The sequence below is a fragment of the Lissotriton helveticus genome, chromosome 2_1 (genome assembly GCF_964261635.1).
Source record: "Lissotriton helveticus chromosome 2_1, aLisHel1.1, whole genome shotgun sequence".
Taxonomy (NCBI): Eukaryota; Metazoa; Chordata; class Amphibia; order Caudata; family Salamandridae; genus Lissotriton; species Lissotriton helveticus.
Genome location: NC_136059.1, coordinates 546,147,329 through 546,170,283, shown reverse-complemented (window position 1 = coordinate 546,170,283; position 22,955 = coordinate 546,147,329). Strand labels below are relative to the sequence as shown.

General features: G+C 45.4%; 1 protein-coding gene across 1 annotated transcript in view; it reads left to right on the top strand.

The window, feature by feature from the left end:
* The window catches only part of SCAMP1 (secretory carrier membrane protein 1), a 608,538-nt gene that overhangs the window by 154,680 nt on the left and 430,903 nt on the right, over window positions 1–22,955 (top strand). Inside the window, exon 4 of the mRNA XM_078675215.1 lies at window positions 16,930–17,041. Within this exon, the coding sequence (XP_078531341.1) occupies window positions 16,930–17,041 (112 nt within the window). The remainder of the gene's footprint in view (window positions 1–16,929; window positions 17,042–22,955) is intronic.

The window sequence follows — 22,955 nt, the reverse complement described above, 5'->3', positions numbered from 1 at the left end:
TGTCCGTTGTCTCCAAACATGTGCCAAGGGTATCATTATCATTGAGAATGGGGGAAATGCATATCTTCTGCCTTACAATCCATCCTGTGGGAATGGCATTGGTATTCATTCTCCAGCTCAAGTTACTGGCTAGTTGATAGTCCATGCGGAATGCAAAGAGGTCCACTGTGAATGGGCCCCATCTGGCCACAAGTGTTTGAAACACCGATGAATCCAATTTCCCTAAACTCTTATCCTGCAAATATTGTGACTGCCAGAATGGTGTGCAATTGTCCTTCCCCAGGAGGTGATCCGTTGTCACCGAGCTTTGATTCATGGGACAATAATCCCAGAAGCTTTGAGCGAGACCTGAGAGGGCCTTGGATCTCATTTCAACAGGTGGTTGATATATCGGACTGCCCCCACGTCTTCAAGAGGACACACACTGTGCTGTGTCCATGATCCAGAATTTCACTGCGAATGAGCCCACTATCTTCTCGAGGCAGTTGATGTGTAGTGCTTGTTCGAGAGTGGACCATGTACAGCTGGTGGTGCATTCTCCACACCTTGCCCCCCCAAACCTGTGCTGCTGTTGTCTGATTGAATCACTAGGTCCAGTAGGGAGCTGAAGAATGGCTTGCCCGTTCCAGGCTTCCATGTGAACGATCCTTAGTATCTCCTCTCTGGCCTCGTCTGAGAGACGGACTCTCTGAGAGTACCTCTGTCCAGGTCTAAGGCGGTAGGCCTTCAGACACTGTAGGTCCTGATAGTGCAGTGATCTCGAAGATGATAAAAGCCCCACAATCCTCGCATTTTGCTAGAGAGAAGCTGTAGGCATGGCTGCAATTTCCCGTAATTCTCATTTGATTTTGGTTCTCTTTCGAGAAAGAAGTCTCCATGTCACTCGAGAAAGAAGACTCAAGGTGGATCTAACTGATTCCACCCCAAAACGCTCGAATATGAGGGATTGAGTCGGACAATATTGACTTTGCCCCATTGATGATAAATCCCAGTGACTCCAACAGGTCGACCATTGCCTGCAGATGTTCCTCAGCATTGATACATAAGGAGCAGGTGGTCCAAGTACAAGATCAGGCGCATGCTCACCAAAGTGCTTAGGATAACCCAAAGTGGAGAGTTGTGAACTCAAAGGTTTGGAATCGCCTTTGGAACTGTAGGGACCGACGATATGTTGGGGACATCAGGATCGTAAGATACGCATCCTTGAGGTCCAGTTGTACTATCAAGGGTATTTAAAGGTCTGACAGGAGATGGATTGCCTCCATTTTGAGGTGGCGCAATTCCAGCCCTTCGTTGACCTCAATTAGATTGATGACTTGGTGTTTGCCCCGTCCTGCTTTTCCACTAGGAAGAGGTTGTTGAGAAAGCCGTTTGGAGAGGCGAAAGTATTGAATAAAGCCCCTTTGGAGAGTTAGTCCGCCACCTCTGCGTTTATTAGGGCTGCCTCTGATTCAGAGAAGATGATGGGAAGGGGCAGGTTGAGGCTGTGACCCGTAAAACTTTATTTGGAATCCTTGAATCATTTGAAGGACCCACAGGTCTGTTATAGTCTTCCATTTGTGAGCAAAATACGCCAATCTGCCCCCCATTCTTTATTGGGAAAAAGATGCACACTCAATGTGAGAGGTGGCTGCCTCTTGAAATTCTTCTAAAGTCTCATTGGCAAAGGTAGCCTTTTGGTAGGATAGAAGCCCCTCCTGCCACAATCAGCCCTGGTGAAAACCACCCTGTGCGATTTGGCTTTTTTCTAAAGTAGCTAGGGTTCCGAGCTTCGGGTGTATTTTGATTAGTAGAGACCTGTGCCGCTCTGTGGAGAGGGCACAGTTGGCATTCCCTAGAAAGATAATGGCTCTTTTTGCCCACCCGGATAGGACTATTGGGGATATGAGCGCTCCTGGTGCATTGGCATCCTCGGCCATGTTGAGGATTTTTGTCAGTCCAAGGCAGGATATGTCTAGGAGTATATCCTGACATGACTGCCAGGAGCGGTGTATCTTTTTTAGGGTATCAGACGTACTTGGCTAGGAAGGTGGCCGACCTGGTATCAATCGCGGGCGTTATTGCCACGTTGCTGTCTAGTGACAGACCGAGCACTGTACCCGAAGGCTTTTGCCTATTTTTTTGCCCAGGGATTTTCGAAGCCACACTGCCACATATGTGGCCACTTTCTTCACCGGGGTCCATTCCGTCGAGTGTGGGTGTATTAAATCATCTGGATCTAGCATGTCAGTCCCCACATCTCGGATTCCCTTCTCCTGGATGGAGTTGCCCTTGAGCATTTTTGTGTCAGTGGATGGGTTGCCTGGGCCTGTCCAGTTCAGTGTCACAAACACTGTCACAAACAATGCCTCACCCCACCCTCTCCTCCAGCCTCCATCTAGGAGGTCATCAGTCGGAAAGAGGGGTTTGAAGTTCTTTTCTGCCATCTAAATGAGTTTCTGCTCTATGGGTGCCACTGCATCTGAGACTGCTTTATGTATGGAGGTGTCAATCACCTCCCAGAAATTGTCATCAGTGGGGAAATAAAAGACACTCTCCTCTTCCAGGTAAGAGTTATCAGACTCCTGCATTGTGTATAGGCAGGATAATGCTGGGGGTTACATCCAGGAAAAATATATGTGGCCCAGGGGGACAATCAGGGGTTCCAAGGCCCAGGGACACCAGGCACCCACTGGATCTCAAGGGGCAAGTCTTGCAATGAAGGTAGAAAAGGAAAGAGAAAGCTTGTGTCCCAACATTAGTGCTGAAGTGCTGTGCTTCTGTGCCTTTTTTGTATGAAATGCATACCCCGTACTGGGGTGTTCAGACTCCAGACTGGAGGGGCAGCTTCACACGCACTCCGTGGCCTGATGCGTTACTCTATACCCTTGTATTGAGAGTGCGAGAGTTTTCCTGCTGGAAGAGAGATCAACCCTCGAGCGCGGTGTGCGAATGGTACGGCGCACTCTGGTGGCCAAAAGACCGCACTGCACTATAAGCCCCTGATGCCTTATCGGAGGCGCGATCAGCGAGAATTAAAACCTTGCTAGCAATTCGCCAAGAATTTTCAATTCTATTAAGGACATGGAGGTGAGGATTATTGCTTCTCTTCCTTTATTGTTTAACTCACAGCAGCCATTGAAAACGTATATATAAAATAAATTACATTTCCCATGATGCTCTTATATTCCATAATATCCTGTCCGACCCTATAAGAGTCACCATTTCCTTCCCCTGAGCCTCTTTCTTTGCTCGAGTCTTTAGTCCAATATAAACATTAACTCAAATTCAGATCGTCATCCTCCAGCGTGGAGGAACCATAACCGAAACTGGAATGTTATATATCTTCTTCAACCTGAAGAACACCTTTTCAGTCTTCTTTTCGGAACCTGAAATAAAAGAAATATAGGAAACCCATAACTTCTGCTGAGCAGAGTATAAAATACATTTGGGCGGGTATATATTACAAAACATTGAAATATAACCGGGTGGGATAATCCTCGCCTTCGTGCCCTTAATAGGATTGAGAATTCTTGGTTCGAATGCAAATTTTTTATTCTATTACAGGACCGGAAGCTTCGGATTATTGCTTGTTTAACGCTTATTAAAAACTACTGTAGATATGTCACCCACTGGTTTATAATAAAACAGCTTAGACATAGGCTCTGATGACCAATCAGCAGACCTCATAATATCTTGAACAGGTGAACCCAACATAAAAGTCTTGGAATCCATGGCACCACGAACCGAATGTGCACCAAAAATCTGGATATTAATACCAGCTTCTTGCATGACTGATTTTAACCACCTGGCTATCGTAGCCGCTGAAACCGGTTTAAACGTTTTTTTGTAATGCAATCAATAATTGCGTTGAATCTTCTGGTTGTAAAGACAGAGTACATTCTTCATAGGCTTTCAGGCACTGGACTACACATAGCTTAGCATTACAGGGAAAAGCATTATACTCAATACTACGTGATAATGTTTTCGTCCTTCCAGTTATATTAAAGTAAACTACTGGGCTGTCTGAGAATTTATGAAGAACCCTAGAAAATCCACTGCCTGAGAGGGACACAGGGATGACTTGGGTTCGTTGATCACAAACCCCAAGTTCTGTAGAAGGGACATAGTCATTTGTAAGTGTTGAATGGCTAAGGACTGCGTCTGCGCCATAAGGAGTATATCGTCCAGATATACTATCATACGGATGCCCTGTTTTCTTAGGTGAGCTATCACCGGTTTCATTACCTTGGTGAAGCACCACAGAGCCGAGGAGAGCCCGAAAGGAAGGTCCAAATATTCCAACCATTGTTTCCGCCATCGAAATTGTAGGAAGCGACGATGAGGACGAAAAATAGGAATCGTCAGATAGGCATCCTTCAAGTCTAACCTGACCTTCCAATCTCCTTTCTTTACTAAATCTGCCAAAAGATGAATACCCTCCATTTTGAAATGTTTGTAGGTTATAAACTGATTGAAAACTCTCAGGTTTAATACTAACCTATGACCCCCAAACTCTTCTGCACTAAGAAGAATTGTCGCAATAAGCAATCGCATGCTTCTGCAGCAATTCTTCTATTTCTGCATCTATAAAAGCACACTCTTGTTGGGAAAAACTGAGTTGTCTTGGTTGAGTGCCTTTTGAAAGGTGTTTGATAAAAGTCTAGGCGAAACCCCTGAATAGTCTGTAAAATCCATGCATCGTGTGACAACATTACCCAATTGTGACTGAAAAATTGGGTACGACCCCCAAGAGTAAATGAAAAGTTTCGATAACTGTTACCTGCAGAGCTTTGAGCTTGGAATCCAGCTCGGTGTCCACCCCTCTTAAAGCGACGCTTGTTATATCTTTGTCTGGTGGGGTAGAATGTTGGAATCCCAGTCACCTCTACCGCGTCCGAAGTCTCCTCTGTGAGGACCTTGATAGTATTGACGGCCTGGCGAGAGTCCTCTGCCTCGTTTTAAAAAGGACCGATTGAAAGACCCTTTTTATTCCAGATTGGGCTTTGTCCAATGGTGTAAATGTACCCACATATTTTGAAATGTCTTTAACGAATCTCTCTCCAAAGAGGTTACCCTCCGCAAGTGGACCAGGCTCAGGCGATGCTATTTCCGTCAGATTTTAGTCCATTCGCATCAAAAGAGATTTGTGTCTCTCAGTAGAGATGGCGCAATCGGCGTTTTCTAAAAGGCATATATCGCACTCTGTGTCCAGCCCGCTAAGATGTCTGGATCCACAGGCGTGGCATATTCTTTTGCTACGAAAGCCGTCTCTAGTATTTTGGCCAAGGGCCCTGCCACATCAAAGAGATTGTCCTGGCAGGCCCACCAGGGGCGGTCGATCCCTTTTTTTGGGGTCCTTTGCAAACTTTTTAAGGCATCAATAGCAGATGTTTCGGCCACCTTTTTCTGGGATGTCAGGTTGAGGACACTCTGAGCACAACCTGTTGCGCACTTCCTTATCGAAGCTCTAAGATTGTCGTGCAGATAGTCTGCCACCTCCGGGGCTGGATCCCAATCTGACTAACGAGGATGTACAATATCTGCGGGATTGAATGTTAATGGTGTGTTTGAATTTTGTGGTGTCATGTCGGGCGCCGTATCAACTGCCTTCCTAGATCTTTTCTTGAGAGGAGCCTCCTCATCCGTTGTAGCCGTATCAGTGGTGTCAGTATCTGTATACACCTTTTCTTTGCATTTTGCCTTCTCACCTGCGATGTTAGAGGGTGTGGAATAACCATGGTCTGGAACATTCACCATGGGCAGGTGTGCTAGTGCATCAGCTGGGGCCATGGCCCTGATTTTGCTTTGCTTTCTTTCTCTGTCGTCAGTATGCACAGTACTAGGGACTTCCTTCTCAATGGCCCTGTTGACTGACTGCTGATCCAAGGCATCCAGAGCATCAAAAATATTATCCTCTAGGGTACATTCCTGTTGTCCCTCTTGATAGGGTTGCTCCTCCTCATCATATCTCACCCACTCTTCCATTGCACACACTATTGTACTCGTGCCACAGTTATATTAATTTTGTGCAAGGCAAGGTAATATTGGCGGAGTCAGGGAGGAGCCAACCCACATGCATACAATAAAAGGACGAGTACCTAGCTCCTGAGCAGGTGCTGTAATCTAAATTATTCCAGCCCAAGTAGGGCGTAAGAGCCAATAAATGTTACAGGAGCATGTGCTTACTCCAGGGAACCGACTGCTGTTGCAGCCGGTCAGGCGTCACAAATGCGATCTGCTCGGTGAAAACTTTCCAGGCTTCTGCCTTCAGACGAGCAGGGGGGCGCATATGACGTGCGTACCCTCAAAAACACCCAAAAGTAGCCCAATTGGGCTACACACGTTGGACCGACACATGCTCTAAACTGCTTTCCTGGCGATGAGGGGGGCCTTGACGGTACAGTGTGAGGAGCGCACAGCCACAATTAAAGCTTAAATTACCGCCGAAAGCGGGCGATACTCATGTTCCCAGCAGGAGCTGTCCTTAACTCTTTCCTTAACGCTTGCTGACCGGTTATACTCATTAAAGCGCAGCAGATTTGCGCACATCGTGCAAATTAAACCAGCTAGCGAGTGTGATCACAATACAAGTATTAGCGTTTATCTTTCAATCGCGTAATAGCTGAACACTCATCCAGTATCCAGGAGAGTCAACAAAGGGACTATAAGCAGAGACCCTTATTTGCTTATTGGCTGGATTCATGTTTCTTCCTTTTTCCCATTGGTTCATGGGAAATGAAGTTTATTATTGTTGTGCTGCAATTTAGCTGCTAGTCATCTACAGGAAGGTGACTAAACGTTTATTGGTGCTGAAACTGTATATATAGTGTTAACTCATCGTATCCAGTTTGAAATAGTTCTATTGTAACATGTATATTACTGTTAATTAAAAAATGTAGGCTTTTCCATTAAAGGCTGGGGTTCTTAACCTTTTGACTTCTGTGGATCCTCACTGATTCACAACTAGAACCCAGAGACCCCACTAAACAATTTCTACGCTATATGAGCCTCAAGACAATACAGAAACATCAAACATATACACAAATCATGCATTATCGTATTTAATTCACATAACATTTGCCAACATCGAAATCTTTATATTAATGGGAAGGTTGTAGCGTTTTTAAATTTTGTTTTGCCTTTAAAAGCTGAAATATACTATACTCCAGCATAGGTTTTTTTTAACGTTTTTTTTTTTACTCCTAATACATGCTTTTATTGTGTCTGCATACCAATGCTACAATTGAGGCAACCAATCGTGCAGCCTAAATTCTGGTTGCTGTACTTCTACTGCTCCCGTAAATCAACATAAAAATACTAACTTCGTTTTTAGCCTCCAGTTTCAAATTCCATTACATTTACAGAGAGTTATAAAATTGGCAGTGTTTAATTTTGATATATATATTTTTTTATATACTTAATCTGCTAAGATTTTATTTTCTAAACAGTCTGGGATCCCTTTTGTAGTCGTTGTTAAAACCCTGTTTAAGAACCTCTGGTTTAAAGTATTCTGTAGTATGTTCACACCTTATCAGATGTATTTTAGTCTGGAATATTGTCACTTTCAATCATCCCCTATCCTCGTATACTTTCAGAGCATTTTGAAACAATTGCAAAGTGATATTTTTACTTTATTTCACATATTTGTTTAGCACAGCACCACCAATGTTGGGTATTGGTGTACTTTACAAAGAAAACAAGCATGACACCCATGTATCCCCACATGAAGAGCAATGAAAATTTGGTCAAGAGCAAAAATACGAAAGTAATAAAAACACCTATTGCAGAAAATTACTCTTTAAATTTATTGTAATTAAAGCCCATGTAATTTGTGGATCTTTCTAGCCTTCTAAATCTATCTAGTGCAAAAAAGTATTTGAAAGATAAAAATGCTATGTAATTCTATAGGGGGGTTGCAGAAAACTCATGCAATTCAAGGAAAACGTACAAGCATTTTGTCGCTAAAGTATGTGTATTTCTGCCAGAAAAGGAAAGTAATTATGTGAGTTTAAGCCATTTATAGACATGAGAGCGAAAATGCTCAAATAAGTGTATAGAGGATGGAACCAATTTGTTAGTTACTGGAAACATTATGCAGTTCCCTGGGTTCATCAAAGGCCTGAATAGTGGGGGCTACAAGACACAAGGACCACATTAGTTTTTGACACAAGATGCATTTGTGTTGGAAGGAAAATGTTTGAATGTGGAGTACATGCGATTTTAAACATAAATCCATTGGTAATATTTTTTTTATCCTGCTGTGCCTAAGATTGTAGGGTGCTAAATCCTATGGGTCTTTTTCTGGTGTGTCCACCAAGGTTTACCTGCAGAACAAATTGCAGTTTAGGGCATTGTTGATTCATCCATGGTGGGCAGTAGGTAGGCAGTTTAAACTTTACTTCACAATGTTTCCATTGCATAAAAGTGCATGCATCATAATAAACAATACATATATCACCATAGTACAAAAATAATACTGTGCTACCCATATCCTTAAAACATCAGTTAAAAAGCATACAGAATTATGAAAGTCAATACATTAATCTACAAAAAAAGCATACAGAATTAAAACTAAATAAGATAAATATTTTCCAAGTAATTTAAAATTCATTCAATTAAAGCATTGCATCGCCCGTCTTGGGAGCAGACTTTGCAATTTTATATGGATTGATTCCAAAGTGTCTTGCGTAGGGATTAATCCATATACGATAGACAAGTCTGCAGCGGTTCAGTTAGAAGACTGTATAGAAAAAATGTAAGCAACTGTATTTCATTATTTGGTACTATTTAGTTGTTTAATGAGCTAAGAAAAGAAATAACATACACATTTGTTATTGCACACGTTCCCCTTCCATAAGATTAAGCTCTTTCCTCCGTTTCCATACTGCCCAGAGATAAGTGGCCAGAACAAAGCACACTTTCAAATCGCTGAAGATACTGGAGCGCTGCCATGCGTTGCGATAAATTGGTGCTACGCAAAAAGGTACTAGAATTATTTGCATTTGTTGGGAATAAAATGGGCAGAAAAACACTTAATGCTCAATGGACTGACCTGATACCCCCATCACAGGTACATTGAGTAAGATTGTTATGGCAATGTGTATGTGCCATTTGCCAGAAAGCTCAACTTCAGTGGGTCAAAATTCTATTGAAATCTGGTTACAATAAAGCAAGGCTGCATATTGTGGACAAAAACCAAGTAAGAGTATATAAGCTTTGTATGGAGCAGAGTTGTATAGAATAACACTGCTTTTATTCTTATTGTTATCCCATCTTTGGCTAGCTGCATTTTCCAAAAATATCTGTTTTAATTTCTCCTTAGGGAAAAATCTACAATTTTCTGGGTACTCAATCAGGTCACTCAAGCCCAATTCTGACAGCGTGGACCCTACATATTCTATCCAAGGTATCTCTTTAGCTCTTTCTAATTTGAGACAATCTCTTAGCATGGCTTGGTTCAGTGACCGTGACTGCCTCCTCCAGATGGAATGCCACAGTAGTCAGGCGAATTACATCACAAGTATACAGGAGTCCCATCTCACTATGGCATATTTAGTTACAGCAGCTTTTAAGCAGGGAAAGCAGCCTCTTAACGAAGGCATCCTTCACACGTTGCAGTGGCTTTATATCTGCCATGCCCCATACGGCTGCCCCATATGTGGCAATGGCTTTTGCTTTTCCCAAATAAATGAGTAATATTTGGGATATGGGTTTTTACCACACTTTCTTAGAGAAGTTAAATAAGGCTGCAGTGCTTAGCTCCAAGTGGAGAACTCTATTTGAACCATGTCTTTCCAGAAGAATTTACCATCCAAATGAATTCCTAAATACGAGGATGAATCAACCATCTCCAATCTGCGCTGAGATGCATGGAAAACCAGACCTTATTTGTCGAAGGACCAATGATTAAAATATAACTCTACAGCACCCTTGTGGTTCTAGCCAAGAACACTTCGTCAGATGCCTCATTATATGGAAAATCTGTGGTGTTTTTGTTTTGTTAGAACCTTCACCCCCTTATTGGTGTAGAGGGAGAACAAAAATGGGGCGAGCACATGTCTCACTCCATGTTCAATACTGAATTATTTTGTGCATTCCCCCTCTCTACCAAATCTAAGGCTGGCTGTAGCCCCTGGGTAGAGCTGTTTTATAACATTTATTATCAATAGGTCGACTTCCCTGGTCCCCATGATTTCTCACAGCATACTATGGACCACGCAGTCAAAAGTGACTGAGAGGTCAATGAATGCCATAAATAAATGTCCCCTCTTTCCTACCGTGTACTTGGCAACCACCAAACTTGGGTTAAGGCATTGGTCAATTGTCCCTCTGCCGTTCCAAAATCCCTATTGTGCCCTGGTCAGAACTTTTCTCTCCTCAAGCCATTCTTCAAACCCAATTAAAATTAGTTGAAGCGTCAGCTTGACAGTACGAATATATCATGCTACAACGCATGCAATTACATCGCGTTCTGTAACAATGCGTTCGTTACAACACAATGCCATTACTACACAAGTCATTACATTGACTCGCAGTAGGTGGCGTTGTATCATTGGGAATGTATCATTTACTACTCCAGCCTAGGCAATAGTAGGGAAGGTGTTGGAATAGTAAATTATACTATGCCTTATGTATGTATGTATGTATGTATGTATGTGTCTTGTAAAGCGCACTGCTGCCCTGAGGCGTCGTGGCGCTGTAGACCGCTGGGGAACCCGTCCTGGCTATCCCTGTGAGATGGTCCCTACTGGGTATCCCCAAGGTGAAACCAGGCATCCCCGGCGAATGTGGGGGGCCGTTGTAGAGATGAGGCAAGCTAATGCCCAGAGTTGCCGAGTGTGATCCCTGGTTAGAGTAGGCACCGAGGCTAGAATTATCGAGTCCGCTGACCCTGGTCCACGACCCTGCCGCGTCGGGAATTGAACCCTGGTCCCGGGCCGTTCTCTGCTTCCGGATTTGCCGCCTCTAACCAGTGAGTCACACCACTCCACTGTTAGAGCGCCATCTACTGCAAGTCGATGTAATGACTTGCGTAGTAATGGCATTGCGTTATAAAGGCATCCCGTTTGTTTCCCGACAGTACTATCAATTAAAGATATCGGTCTATAATTTTTAGGGTTGCCTTTGTCCCCCTTTGTAGGTCTCGCGCCTTGCGGTGCACTGCGCAGCAGAGCTCGAGCAGTGCCAGACATTTCGTGGGTGAAAAACGGGGTATTCAGGCTGACTTGACACACGAGTGTGCAATTCCTTTTGTGGTAGGCGATTGGCCTTGGCGTGCTTCTTTTTATTAAAGACTGCACGCAATTGGCCAGAGGCGGGCGCAAGCTGCGCCCATGGCCTATTGGTAAATCGCGTAATAGACACCAATAGGCCATGGCTCGCAGTGGTGCGCGCGCGCACACCACTCGCAGGCTTCTTCTGAGCAACCTTTAAATGTCTGCAAATACGTGCAATGAAGCATTGTGATAGGATGTCAGTCCACGTCTAGCCTCCTTGCATACCTAAAAGAAGTCTATGAGAGTTCATTTGGCAGTATGCTTCCCCCTCTTTTGACCGTTACAATCTGAATAAATATATATTTGACTGCCACGTGTTTAGTTGCCAGATCAGTGTGAAATTCAGAAACCGCCTGTACGCTTGCATCTGTCTCCCTGTAATTTGGAGCTGTCATAATGCCCAGACTGCATTTTAATGACGGATGGAACTGCTCCCGTCACAGAAATGTAGAGCGAAAAAGTTGCAGTGAATCAAGGAGTCGCCGACTGCGCTCAAGATGTAATTGGGGTTCACGCTCCCTCCGCGTGCCATAGTGATGACTGGGGACGCGCCTTTACCTTTATATAAATGTACGTATGCTGTTATATTTCTGAAGTGCCTTTGATTGCGTCACTCTTTTTAAAAGGGTTCCACTTTCGTTTTTCATTCAGAACTGTTTGTGCTGCATTGTGTTGAGATTAGTGTTATACCATTCTCTAAAATGGCCGCTCTGATAACACTAATCTTAACACAATGCAGCACAAAAAGTTCTGAATGAAAAACGAAAGTGGAACTCTTTTAAAACCGCTGCAGCAGTGATGCCTCAGGTGCTGCTGGCTGGTGCTACGCATAACCCACCAGGCAGCCGCTGGACGACGGACGGCAGCTCGTCATCTTGCTGTACTGTACTGTCCTGTCACACTCTGAATCACGATGATCATGGCCCACCGTGTCACCCAAGGGCTGATGGCTGTCATGATTGGGTTGCTGCCTGCAGGAAGTCTGACTGCCAGCAGAGTGACTGGTGGTGCAACCGCCTGACTTCATGTGCTGTGCCAGTGAGAGAGCCCGCCGTGACCCCGTCACCAGTTGTCGCCGGTGTCTGTCTTACTGACAGAGAAGACCCTGACCGGCGTTGACAGTTGTTCAAGTAAGTTTTAACTTAGTTTATACTAGTTTCTACTTACTTAGTTTCTAATTAGAGTTTCTGCCACTGGGCAGGCGCTGCTGCGCCACTGCGCCACTGACGTGATTAGTAACTACTACTCTGTCACGAAACCTCGACCACTGTCTGCGTGAACGTTTCTTTAATTGTTAGCATTGGCCTAATGAAGCACAGACAGCAGAACGAGGTCCAGAGGGTGAATAGGCAGCCCAATGGGCCTTCTTGATTGTACAACTTACAGGGTCACTCCGTGACCCCTATCCATTTTGTGTGCACTTGCACTGGCTGTGGGTGTCTGTGGAATTCCTTTGTACACCAAGCAGGCCCATTCCTCGCTCCCTGATACTTCTACACTACCCACAGGAGGGCCCTGAGCCCCACCTTAAACTTCAGTACTTATATTGACATCCTGTATAACCTTTTTAAATGTCAGGATGTATCCTCCGTTCCTTCTCTGTGCGCACTTCTCTCCTAAATAAACTCAGAGGCATTGATAATTTCCAGGCCTCCTTTGTAGACTGTGACTTGCAAACCCCCGAGACTCCAGTAGTGTGACTGGCATCCTCAGTTTAGCAGTTGCTGGATCTCCAGTTTCCAACAAACATTTGCAATGCATTAGGTCTCGCATTACTTAAAGTTTGAGATATTGGTGTTGCCTTATTATTTGCAAGCCAATAGCTCAAACTTTAAGTAATGCGAGAACTATTGCATTGCAAATGCTTGTTGTGTATTTGAATTTGAATTTGAATTTAAGGGTATTTGTTGAGCGCTCGTTTACCAGGCGGTTTCATGGCGCTGTTGAGGAGGGATCCTGAGTTAGATGGTAAGCGGATTAGATATTAAAAGCCTGTGAAAACCGGGCAGTTTTCAGGGTGCTGCGAAACTCCAGATAGGATGGCATTGCTCTCATTGGGAGAGGTAAAGAGTTCCAAAATTGCGGAGCCAGAATAGAGAACTTAGAGCCTCCCATTCTGCTCTTCTTAAACCTGGGGACCACCAAGCGGGACAGAGATGAGGACCGCAGTTGTCTTCTGGGGATGTATGGTTCGATTTTGGACGTAATAAAAGATGGAGCAGTTCCTGCCAGGGCCTGGAAAGTAATACATCCCATCTTGAAGAGGGCCCTTTCTCTGATAGGAAGCCAATGGAGGGATATAAGAAGGGGTGTAATGTGGTGTGATTTCGGTAAGCCGTAGACCAAGCGAGCACCTTGGTTCTGTACCAGTTGGAGCCGCCAGAGGGCGTAAGCGGGGGCACCATTGTACAGAACGTTACCGTAATCTAAACGGGAAAGAACCATAGCCATAAGGATCAGTTTGAGGGCTGAAAAGGAAAAAAAAACGTGAGATCTTTTGGATAGTGCGCAAAATAAAAAACCACGAAGAAACCACCGTGCTGATCTGGGAGTGTATGGTGAGTTGTTGGTTAAGCGTAATCCCCAGAGTCTTGACAGAGGGAGAGGGGGGAGGACCAAAAGAAGGGGGCCAAAAAATAGAAGACCAAGGGTTGAGTTTACCACCAGTGAGGAGAAGCTCGGTCTTATCAGGGTTGAGCTTAAGATGGTTAAAGCTCATCCAATCCCTGATGAAGACCATCACCGACTGGAAATTGTGGATAGAATCAGGGGAATCAGAAAGGTTGAAGATGAGCTGGAGGTCATCGGCGTAATTAAACACCGTGTATAGGGATGAATATTGAATGTTTCCCTGAGTTTGGCGGGCCTACTTTAGCTATAGCATTAAAAATGTTTGTCAGCAAGGGGATTCCTAAATCTTGAATTTGTGAGAATTTCTGGGCCAGGGGCTTTTAGGGGACTTGATTGTGCAATAGCATGCAACATTTTGCCCACCTCAAATTTTAGATGGATGTTACTACTCTCAACTTGAGGAAGCACAATAGGGCTTGTTAGCTCTATCGGGTTTTAAAAAATACTTTGAAAAGAAGACACCCAGACACATTCCTCCATATGAGTGTTTCAAGAAGGGCTAGCCGCCTTATTTAACAAGCATTGGTGATACATTGGTTTTGTCTATGTGATGAACAATAATCTGTTTTTATCAATCACTGTCCGGGACGAAGGGACGAAGAAAATTGCTCTCTGACCAGTATGTCCGGAGTGGAGAAGATGTGGCGCTGTGGCCAGAACTGCTGACTTAAGAGCTGGGGATCTTGGTTCGAGCCTCGTGGCCAACATCCTGTGATTCTGGGCAAATTACTTCATCTCTCCACTATAAAAATGTGCTGCAAGATGATAAAGCAGAAAGAGGCAAAGCTTGTTTTAAAAATAGTTCTACCAGAGCGGATGTTAACAGTATTAATGCTACGGGAAACTGATGAGAGAAGCAGATGAGGAACAAGCAGTGGTGAATACAGGAAAATATGCTACCGCGAATTGAAATGAAGGAAGTAGCAAGCCAATGAACCAATGAAAAGCCAGGAAGGAGAGGGGGCGGGGATTTATGCGCCTTTTGAGTTTACATTAAAAACAATAGATTTGTCAAACACAGCGCAAGCAATGTGCAGGCGAAACCTGAAAATGGGTAATTCATGACCTTCTAGAATCCTCTACTTTCCTTTGTAGGTGTAGCTCGTCTCAGATCCTGCCACGCTTCCTCCCTCAGCTTCTTTATCCTCTTCTCTCTGCTTATATTTAGTCCATAGACTTCGGATCAAAGAGACCTCTCTGCGGACTATGTGTAAGGGTTTAGATAAGGTAAATTAAGCCTTTGAACATGAGGTATCAAACCAATGTTATAAAGGCGGATTTTTAGTTGGAAATAGCCTTACCAAATGAAATTTAATTTCTACTAGTTCATTTTCAAAAGCTTGCCTCAGAAGATCAGAGTTCCCATATAAATCTACACATGTAGTTAACTTCTCGCTTTTACTATGTATCTCCTTAGGGAGGAAATTTACTTTGTCCCACTTTGAAACATACCCATTTTTCCTGGCTAAGAATGGTTCGGAAGCATTATTCCTGAATGTCCTTCAGTTAAGCTCCCATTTCATATTAAAGATAGCATGATCACTGAAGCCTAAAAATGAGACCTGAGTTTTCGATATTCTCCCACTGAGAGCTTCTGAGGCAATTGCATAGTCTATTGTGGAACCCTGATCTATGCACCCAAATGTTGCATCCATAGCTTCGGTTATAGGGTTCATGGATTTTTAGAATCCCCAGATTCCACTTAATCAAACACCTATTCAAGGCGATCCCATAAGTACAATGGTCTAAATGGGCCATATGTTCTCCTTCACAGTCTGTTAGCACACACACAGGTCTCTCTGTTTTTATACAGGTTTGGATGTTAAAATCACCCACCCAAACTATATCCATACCCTTACAGTGCCTTAAGTTAATATCACTGAAATGCCTGGTCCAGGGCTACCACCACATGTGCCTCATCTCCCTCAAAGTAATTATTATAGAAATTTACCAAAGATCACATTGATGCCTCTACTCCCCTCGCAAACCAATAGATGAATATAGGGGGGCAAAGTAAAACATTTTAATATTTTGATCTTGAGAGTGTTAGCAATCAATGTCATAATGCCTCTTTTGGCCCCATTGCCCAACTTTAAGATGCAAATTACACTCAGGAGGGTGTCTGATATTATGTTGCTGTGGTAACACAATTTCATTCTCTCCCTTAGCTGCATCGCCCTGCCCTAAGATATGCATTAAGGGGTTGGATAACCGGTTCAGTATGCTGACTGATTTACCAACTAACTCATTGTGATAGGCCCACTGTGATTAAGGAGCTGGGAGCTGGGATAACTGCATCCAGTTTACCCAGTATGGGTTGTAAATGAATGTTCAAACTAGTTTCCAATCTGTACAAAACTTCTATGCTTGCAATTTATGGCAGGTGTGATAGCTGATCATGGCCTGCCATCTTCTTTAATGTCTTAGGTTTTGGTGCAGTACTTTGCCTAATCCTGTCCCTTTTTCTCTTTACTGGGGGGCCTACTGGATTCTCAGAAGACCTCAGTGACAAAGTCACACTGTAAACAGCCAAGCAATGGGTCGGGCCTTCACTTATACTGACTCCATGGCCACATCACAGCCTGAAGAAGGGGAGGCATCATTATTAAGCTGGCCAGGTCTTACCTCCTCAATGGGGAGCTTCCACTCTGTAAGCTCAGATGGACACTGACGGGCCCGCCATTGGCCTGGGTGGCCTGGTGTGTCCAGCAGGGCCGCAGTGCACTTAAGAACTCTTGGTGGGAGGCAGCTGAAGCAAAAGGTGCTGGGACGAGTGGTTCCCCCAGCAATGCAAGCCTCCTAATGTGGCTTCGACCTCCAGTTGCAGGATCAAAACAGTGGCTGGCCAGTAAGTGTTTTCCAAAATACCCTAACCAGCAGTACTTTGTAAGGTAAAAAATATACATATGACATGGATACAGCAAATGGTTTCAAAGAACAAGATTCAATTTCTTATATCTATTGCATTTTAGTCTCGCTTATAATCGTATTAGTTAATTGACACTATAAAATGTCTGCAAAATTATCTTTTGTTTTTCAGGAGCATGCTCTGGCTCAAGCTGAACTCCTTAAGCGCCAGGAAGAACTAGAAAGAAAAGCAGCAGAACTGGATCGCAAAGAAAGGGAAATGCAGAGCCTTAATCAACCTGGTGGTACGATCCAAGATTATTTAAACTAACTTTAAATAAATGACACACAAAATTACTGTAGTGTCTGCAAAGCCAAGGATAACAGTTTTATTAAACAAGAACTTTGCCAGTTCATCCAAGATGCTATCGTAGAAACTGATGATTGAAAGTAAACTTATCTAATAATGGGAGTATTGTAATCAAAGTGTGAGAGACTCTTCCTATTGCTCTTGTTTCCATAGGTTCCTTAAAGCATAGTTTTGAACAGAATGAATTTACTGTAAAATATAGGAAGTGTGCAAAATGCCAGAGGGTTGCCAAATAGACACTATTAAAGTGATGACATGACGTTGAAAACAATTTTTTGAAATGTCTCTTCATTCCAAAATAATCCGTTTTGCTACAGTATGTGTACATTATGGGGTGTCTTCAAATATTGAAATGTATCCTAATTTGATCAACATTTTACACTAAGGTAGGATTATAAGGGTTAGCATTAAACATGATGTTGTTGGTCTGTAAGAAATTATTTGGGCAATATCAGTTTCTGCCTACAAAGTAGATTTGGTACATTGTTCATGTGCCCTTAGTTCACTGGCTTAACTCAATGCTGCTTCAAAAAACCAACGTGTAGGTAGGATGATTAAAAGTTTTCTTTATTTGTTGCTCAGTATATTTAGATAGTTTTACACACTTTTACACAAAGACTCACTCTTGTGCATTTGCTTTCATTTTCTGTCATCAGGAGGTGCTCAGGAGGCTGCTAGTAAAGCAGTGTTGCTTCAAAGCACATTGCATTGATGCAAAGGCTCTGCCCAGTGCCACACCTGAGCACCTGATTATATTGGTGCTTCATTAACAAACATCTGGTCACATAAGGTTGGTGTCTTGAAATTGCCAAGGGCTGTTCTCATTAAGATGTAGGTAAATTGGTGAAAATGTCCTTACACTCTTAAGGCTCAAACCTGTATAATCCCCTACCTCCTCACCATGAAACAAAGTAAAGAAGCCTATATTAATTTACATGTATTCCTCCCCCTTCTGTTTTTAATTTGAAGGCACTGATGCTACTGATTACTTGTGCGTGAGCCATACAAAACAGTAAATAAACCTGTGAACCCAACTATTAACTTTCTTGTAAATCCCCTTTCCATGTTAAATATCTGAAAGAGACAATTAGTTATAGATTCCTTACCTTGTGAATTACCCCCAGGCGTCAGACTGGATCCTGAGAATTTTTTGGCCGCAGTACCCCTGCGCATCGAAAGGTGGCATTGGTCGGCTCCGCGTTCGTCGTTTGCGGCGTGGTTGCCGGGATGACGTCGCAGCAGCTACTTAGAATCTGCCCTTGCGCGCTGACGTCAGTTCTTTCTTTTTCTGCGCCACCCAGCGCAGATCCGGAGAGAGCGGTACCTCCAGTCACTTTTTGACTGACTTTTTTTCGACTTTTTTCAACACTGTTTTTGAGTCTATTGACTCCCGGTTTCAAGGCTTGCTGTTCCTGCTGAAAACTGATGTGGGTGACGGAACCGCACCGTAAGTGCCAGTGGTGCTTCAAACGTGACCACGATCCCAAGTCATGTTCCGACTGCTGGACCATGAATCCAAAGTCTTTGCAGGAGTGGTCCAGAAAGCTACTCGAGGCCGGCAGTCCGCTCCACGCCGCTCAAGGTCCCTTCGCGGAGCCACCACCACCACTCGTCCTCGAAGTCTTCTTACTCCTCGGGTAAGTAGAAGCACAAGAAAAAGTCTAAGAAGCAGCGTCGCTCTCCGACTTCTCCCCGTCCGTCAGCAGACTCAACGAGGGAAGCGGGTTGTGCCGCACCCACGGCTCTGCGTGCGGAGCCCGAAGGGTCATCTCCGAGGTTCCCTCCTTTTCCTGGACCCGGATTGACCACTGCCCAGCTTTGAAGCTTTTACACAGTGATGCATGCCATCTTTGGGCCCCGGTACCGCAGGATCCCCTTGGATCCAGGCCTGGATCCGGATCGGTGCCGGTCGACCTCATAACACCTCCCCCGGTGCTGATTCCACCGGCACCACACCCAACGCTGGTTGTGTCCCCAGCCAGCGTCGACCCTGGCCTCCACTCCGACGTGGACACGGAGCTGGACCGACGTCGATCGACGCAGGCTCCGGCGCCCATGGGTACTTTTGTACCCCTGTTCTACCTTTCAGGCCAGATTGGCAACCAGAGGGTGAGGAGGACTACCCTCCAGTTGGAGTATGATCCGGACTGGAGAGAGGAGTTAGGGGGAAGCCAGTGGTCTGTACACCTCCCCAGACCATGGCCTGTTGTCACCTCCTACTGTGGCTACGAAGGAGGGAGCATCTTACGCAGTGGTGTTGCGTAGGGCGGCCAAGGCTCTCAACCTTGAGCAACCTACGGTGGAGGTCAGGACTAACCTCCTGACAGAGGTGCTTCAACCAGCAGCGAGCTCTTCAGAGCCCCTGCTGCCGTTTAATGATGCCCTAACTGACATCTTTTTGAGCACCTGGTCCAGCCCCAACACTGGGGCTCCTGTGGCTAGGATGATTGCCCGACGCCACCCGGCGACCCCGCTTTCCTCTCTCAACACCCCACCTCTAGGAGCTTGGTGGTCCAACCCTCAATGTCCAAAGGCGCATTCCCTACCGCACCACCTGATAGGGAATCCAAAAAGCTGGACCATCTTGGGAAGAAGAGGTTTTCATCCTCCTGCTTCGGACTGCGGTCGATGCACACTGCATGTCTGTTGGGCCGTTACACCCACTGTGTGGTATACAGTAGCCCAGGTGCTGGCACAGTGCCCGGAGGAGGACTGGGCCGTGCTCTCCCAATCAGTCGCCGAGGGGAGAGACGCAGCCAAGTTTACCATACAATGTGGACTGGACACCGCTGACTCGCTAGGCACGACGATGGATCCACCGTGGGTCTGGGGGCCAGCGAGCGGGCCAGTCCACCACTGCCCCCTCTGCAGAAGCCGCCAACCCTCCTAATCCGACCATTCAGGGCCACCAATCGCAAGTGGGTGGAAGGATTCGTCATCACCTCCCCCACTGGCGCACCATCATGTGGGACAGGTGGGTTTTAAAGATAGTCCAAAGGGGCTACTCCCTCCCCTTCGAGACTACCCCCCCCCCCCCCCCCCCCCAGGCATGCCACCTCAGTACCATCTAATGTCAAAGGATCATCTGGCCCTTCTCCAACAGGAAGTGACCACTCTCTTGGCCATGGGAGCCATCGAGCGAGTTCTTGCCCAAGAAGTAGGTCGGGTTTGCTATTCCCACTACTTTTTGGTGCCCAAGAAGGACAAAGGCCTGTCTCCTATCTTGGATCTCAGGAATGTCAACTATTTCCTCCGGAAGGAGACGTTCAAAATGTTGACTCTAGGTCAGGTTCTGTCTTCCCTCAACCCTGGAGACTGGATGGGAGCCTTGGACTTACAGGGCGCTTACTTTCACATTCCCGTCCTGCCAGCCCACTGGCGTTATCTGTGGTTCATGGTGGGCCACGAGCACTTTGTTTACCGTGCTCCCCTTTGGCCTTACCAGCGCCCCTCTGGTGTTTACAAAGGTGATGGTGGTGGTCGCAGCTCATCTGCGCAGATCTGGGGTTCCAGTCTTCCCCCTATCTCGACAAATGGCTGTTGAAGGGAGGCTTGCCCCAGGCAGTTGTCTCCCACCTCTAGACTACGGCGGACCTTCTGCACTTGCTGGCGTTTACTTTAAACGTGCCAAAATCACACCTGACTCCCTCTCAGAAGCGCCTTTTCATCGGAGCGGTTCTGGACAGGACGCAGTTTCGGATCCTCCCGAGCAGCGAGTCCAGGATATACGGGCTATGATTCCGATCTTTCAGCCTCTATCCGGGTTTTGGTCAGAATTATCCTGAGGCTGCTGGGCCTCATGGCCTCATGCATCCTGCTGGTAGATCATGCCAGGTGGCATATGCGGGCTCTGTGGTGGGACCTGAAGTCCAGTGGGCACAGCATCAGGGGAATCTGTCAGATTGCGTTCAGATATCTGAGGGCACTGCACAACAATTGCAGTGGTGGCTAACAAACCAGGATTGGGTCAACGGCAGATCCCTCTCCCTTCCCCAACCAGAGTACACAGTGGTGACGGACGCATCACTTCTAGGGTGAGGCGGACACATGGGAGAGGCGGAGATCAGAGGCCTCTGGTTCCCGGCAGAGTCCGGGCTCCACATCAACCTTCTAGAGCTCCTGGTGATCCGTCTTGCACTGGAGGCATTCCTTCCCTCTGTCCGGGGAAGAGTAGTGCAGATGTTCACGGACAGCACCACCGCCATGTGGTACTGCAACAAACAAGGTGGGGTTGCGTAGTGAACCCTATGTCAAGAGGCTCTCGTCTCTGGACATGGCTGAAACACCAGTTAAATTACACAATGTCCCATACATTCTTTTGTGTTTTTAGGCATGGGAAGATTAAGTGATATGCCTAGAATTACAGGATATTATTGAGCAGATGCCAAGACTCAAACCTGGTTCCCCAGTTCCGAAGTCTCCAGCTTTGGCAGTAACACCACATAGGCTCCCCTGCTGGCTTTCCAGTATGGATCACAGTTTGGTTGACACGAGGGCCCATGTAGAAGAGTGAAGTAGCCCCTTCATCTGTTGGACTGCCCTGCCCCTTTTTTCCACTCTCAGAGAGCCGCTGTGTTTTGCCTTTGCCGGCCCGGGAGGTAGCACTGCACCTCAGTGCATGCCCTAGCCACCACCTCTCCACAGTGTCGCCAAGCAAAGCTGCTATTCGGCTGCCAGGCAGAACAGTCCCATCTAAAACGAAGCCTGTTCATGCCAACACATCCATCATGACTGCCACAGCTGCATGGAAGCACGTGGAGGTCAAGCCTCTCCTGAAAAAACCCTGCACCGACTCCCTCAAACTCGAGAATTACCGACCTATCTCATTACTCCCCTTCCCAGCCAAAGTCTGTGATGTATTCCTATAGGTTCTGAATCGATCCCCCTATTCCTGACCCTATTCTGGTTAGTAAACTAACAAGTTAACTAGTAATCAGCCCATGAGGCAGAAAATCCCCATGATGCAGATACCGTTATCTGACGCAGTCACACTACGGCACAGGAACGTGTTATCTGATTACGTCATAACGCTTGCGATCTAATTAGACAAGCGATATTCCTCCAGCCCCTGATAAGGCATACGGAGTTCTCATAACAAATCAAACCTATGACAACCTGGGCAAAACCCTGCGGCCATTGTTTTGATTTCACCGAGAACTTCAGTAAAAGAATGTGCTAACGAGCAAGTCGTATGACATCCTTATTGACGTATCTATGTCCATCCTTACGTCAATCTCGGCACCTTAAAGGTATAAATATTACCGATCTTGCCCTATGCAAACACACGCGTGGTGACGAGACGGAGCAGCCATACTTGCCGAAGCGAAGAGCAGAGCAGACCCCGCTGGCAGCAGCCCCGCCTTCCTGACGCGCTGAGAGACGCGCTGACTTCTCCTGCCGAGAAATCCAGCCCCGGCGTTTCTGGGTAGCCCTCGCAGGCAGCCTGGAATATCGAGACCAGAGAGAGAGATACCATTCCTCATTCATCCTAACTTCCAGGTACAGAACTGAATAACCCCTCACAGAGAATTCTTTAGTTATTCACTTGGCAAAAACAAACTTAACTTAAACTGTAACTTTCTATTCCCGCCCACGTATTAGGCTTAGGTCAGGTACACGGGGTAGGCGTATCTAGAAACACCAGTTGAGTACGTTTAGTCAAATGTATATGTGTATGTAATATATTTTATTCATTTTAAAACATCTTATGGCTTAGAAACCATATCAATGTTTTTACAGTATTATTTTATACTATTGCTTTTAATGTATGCACTTTACTTAACTATAAGTATTGTAATAATATCGATCCATTTCTCTTGTATGAGAAAAGAGACTGATCAATAAATAAC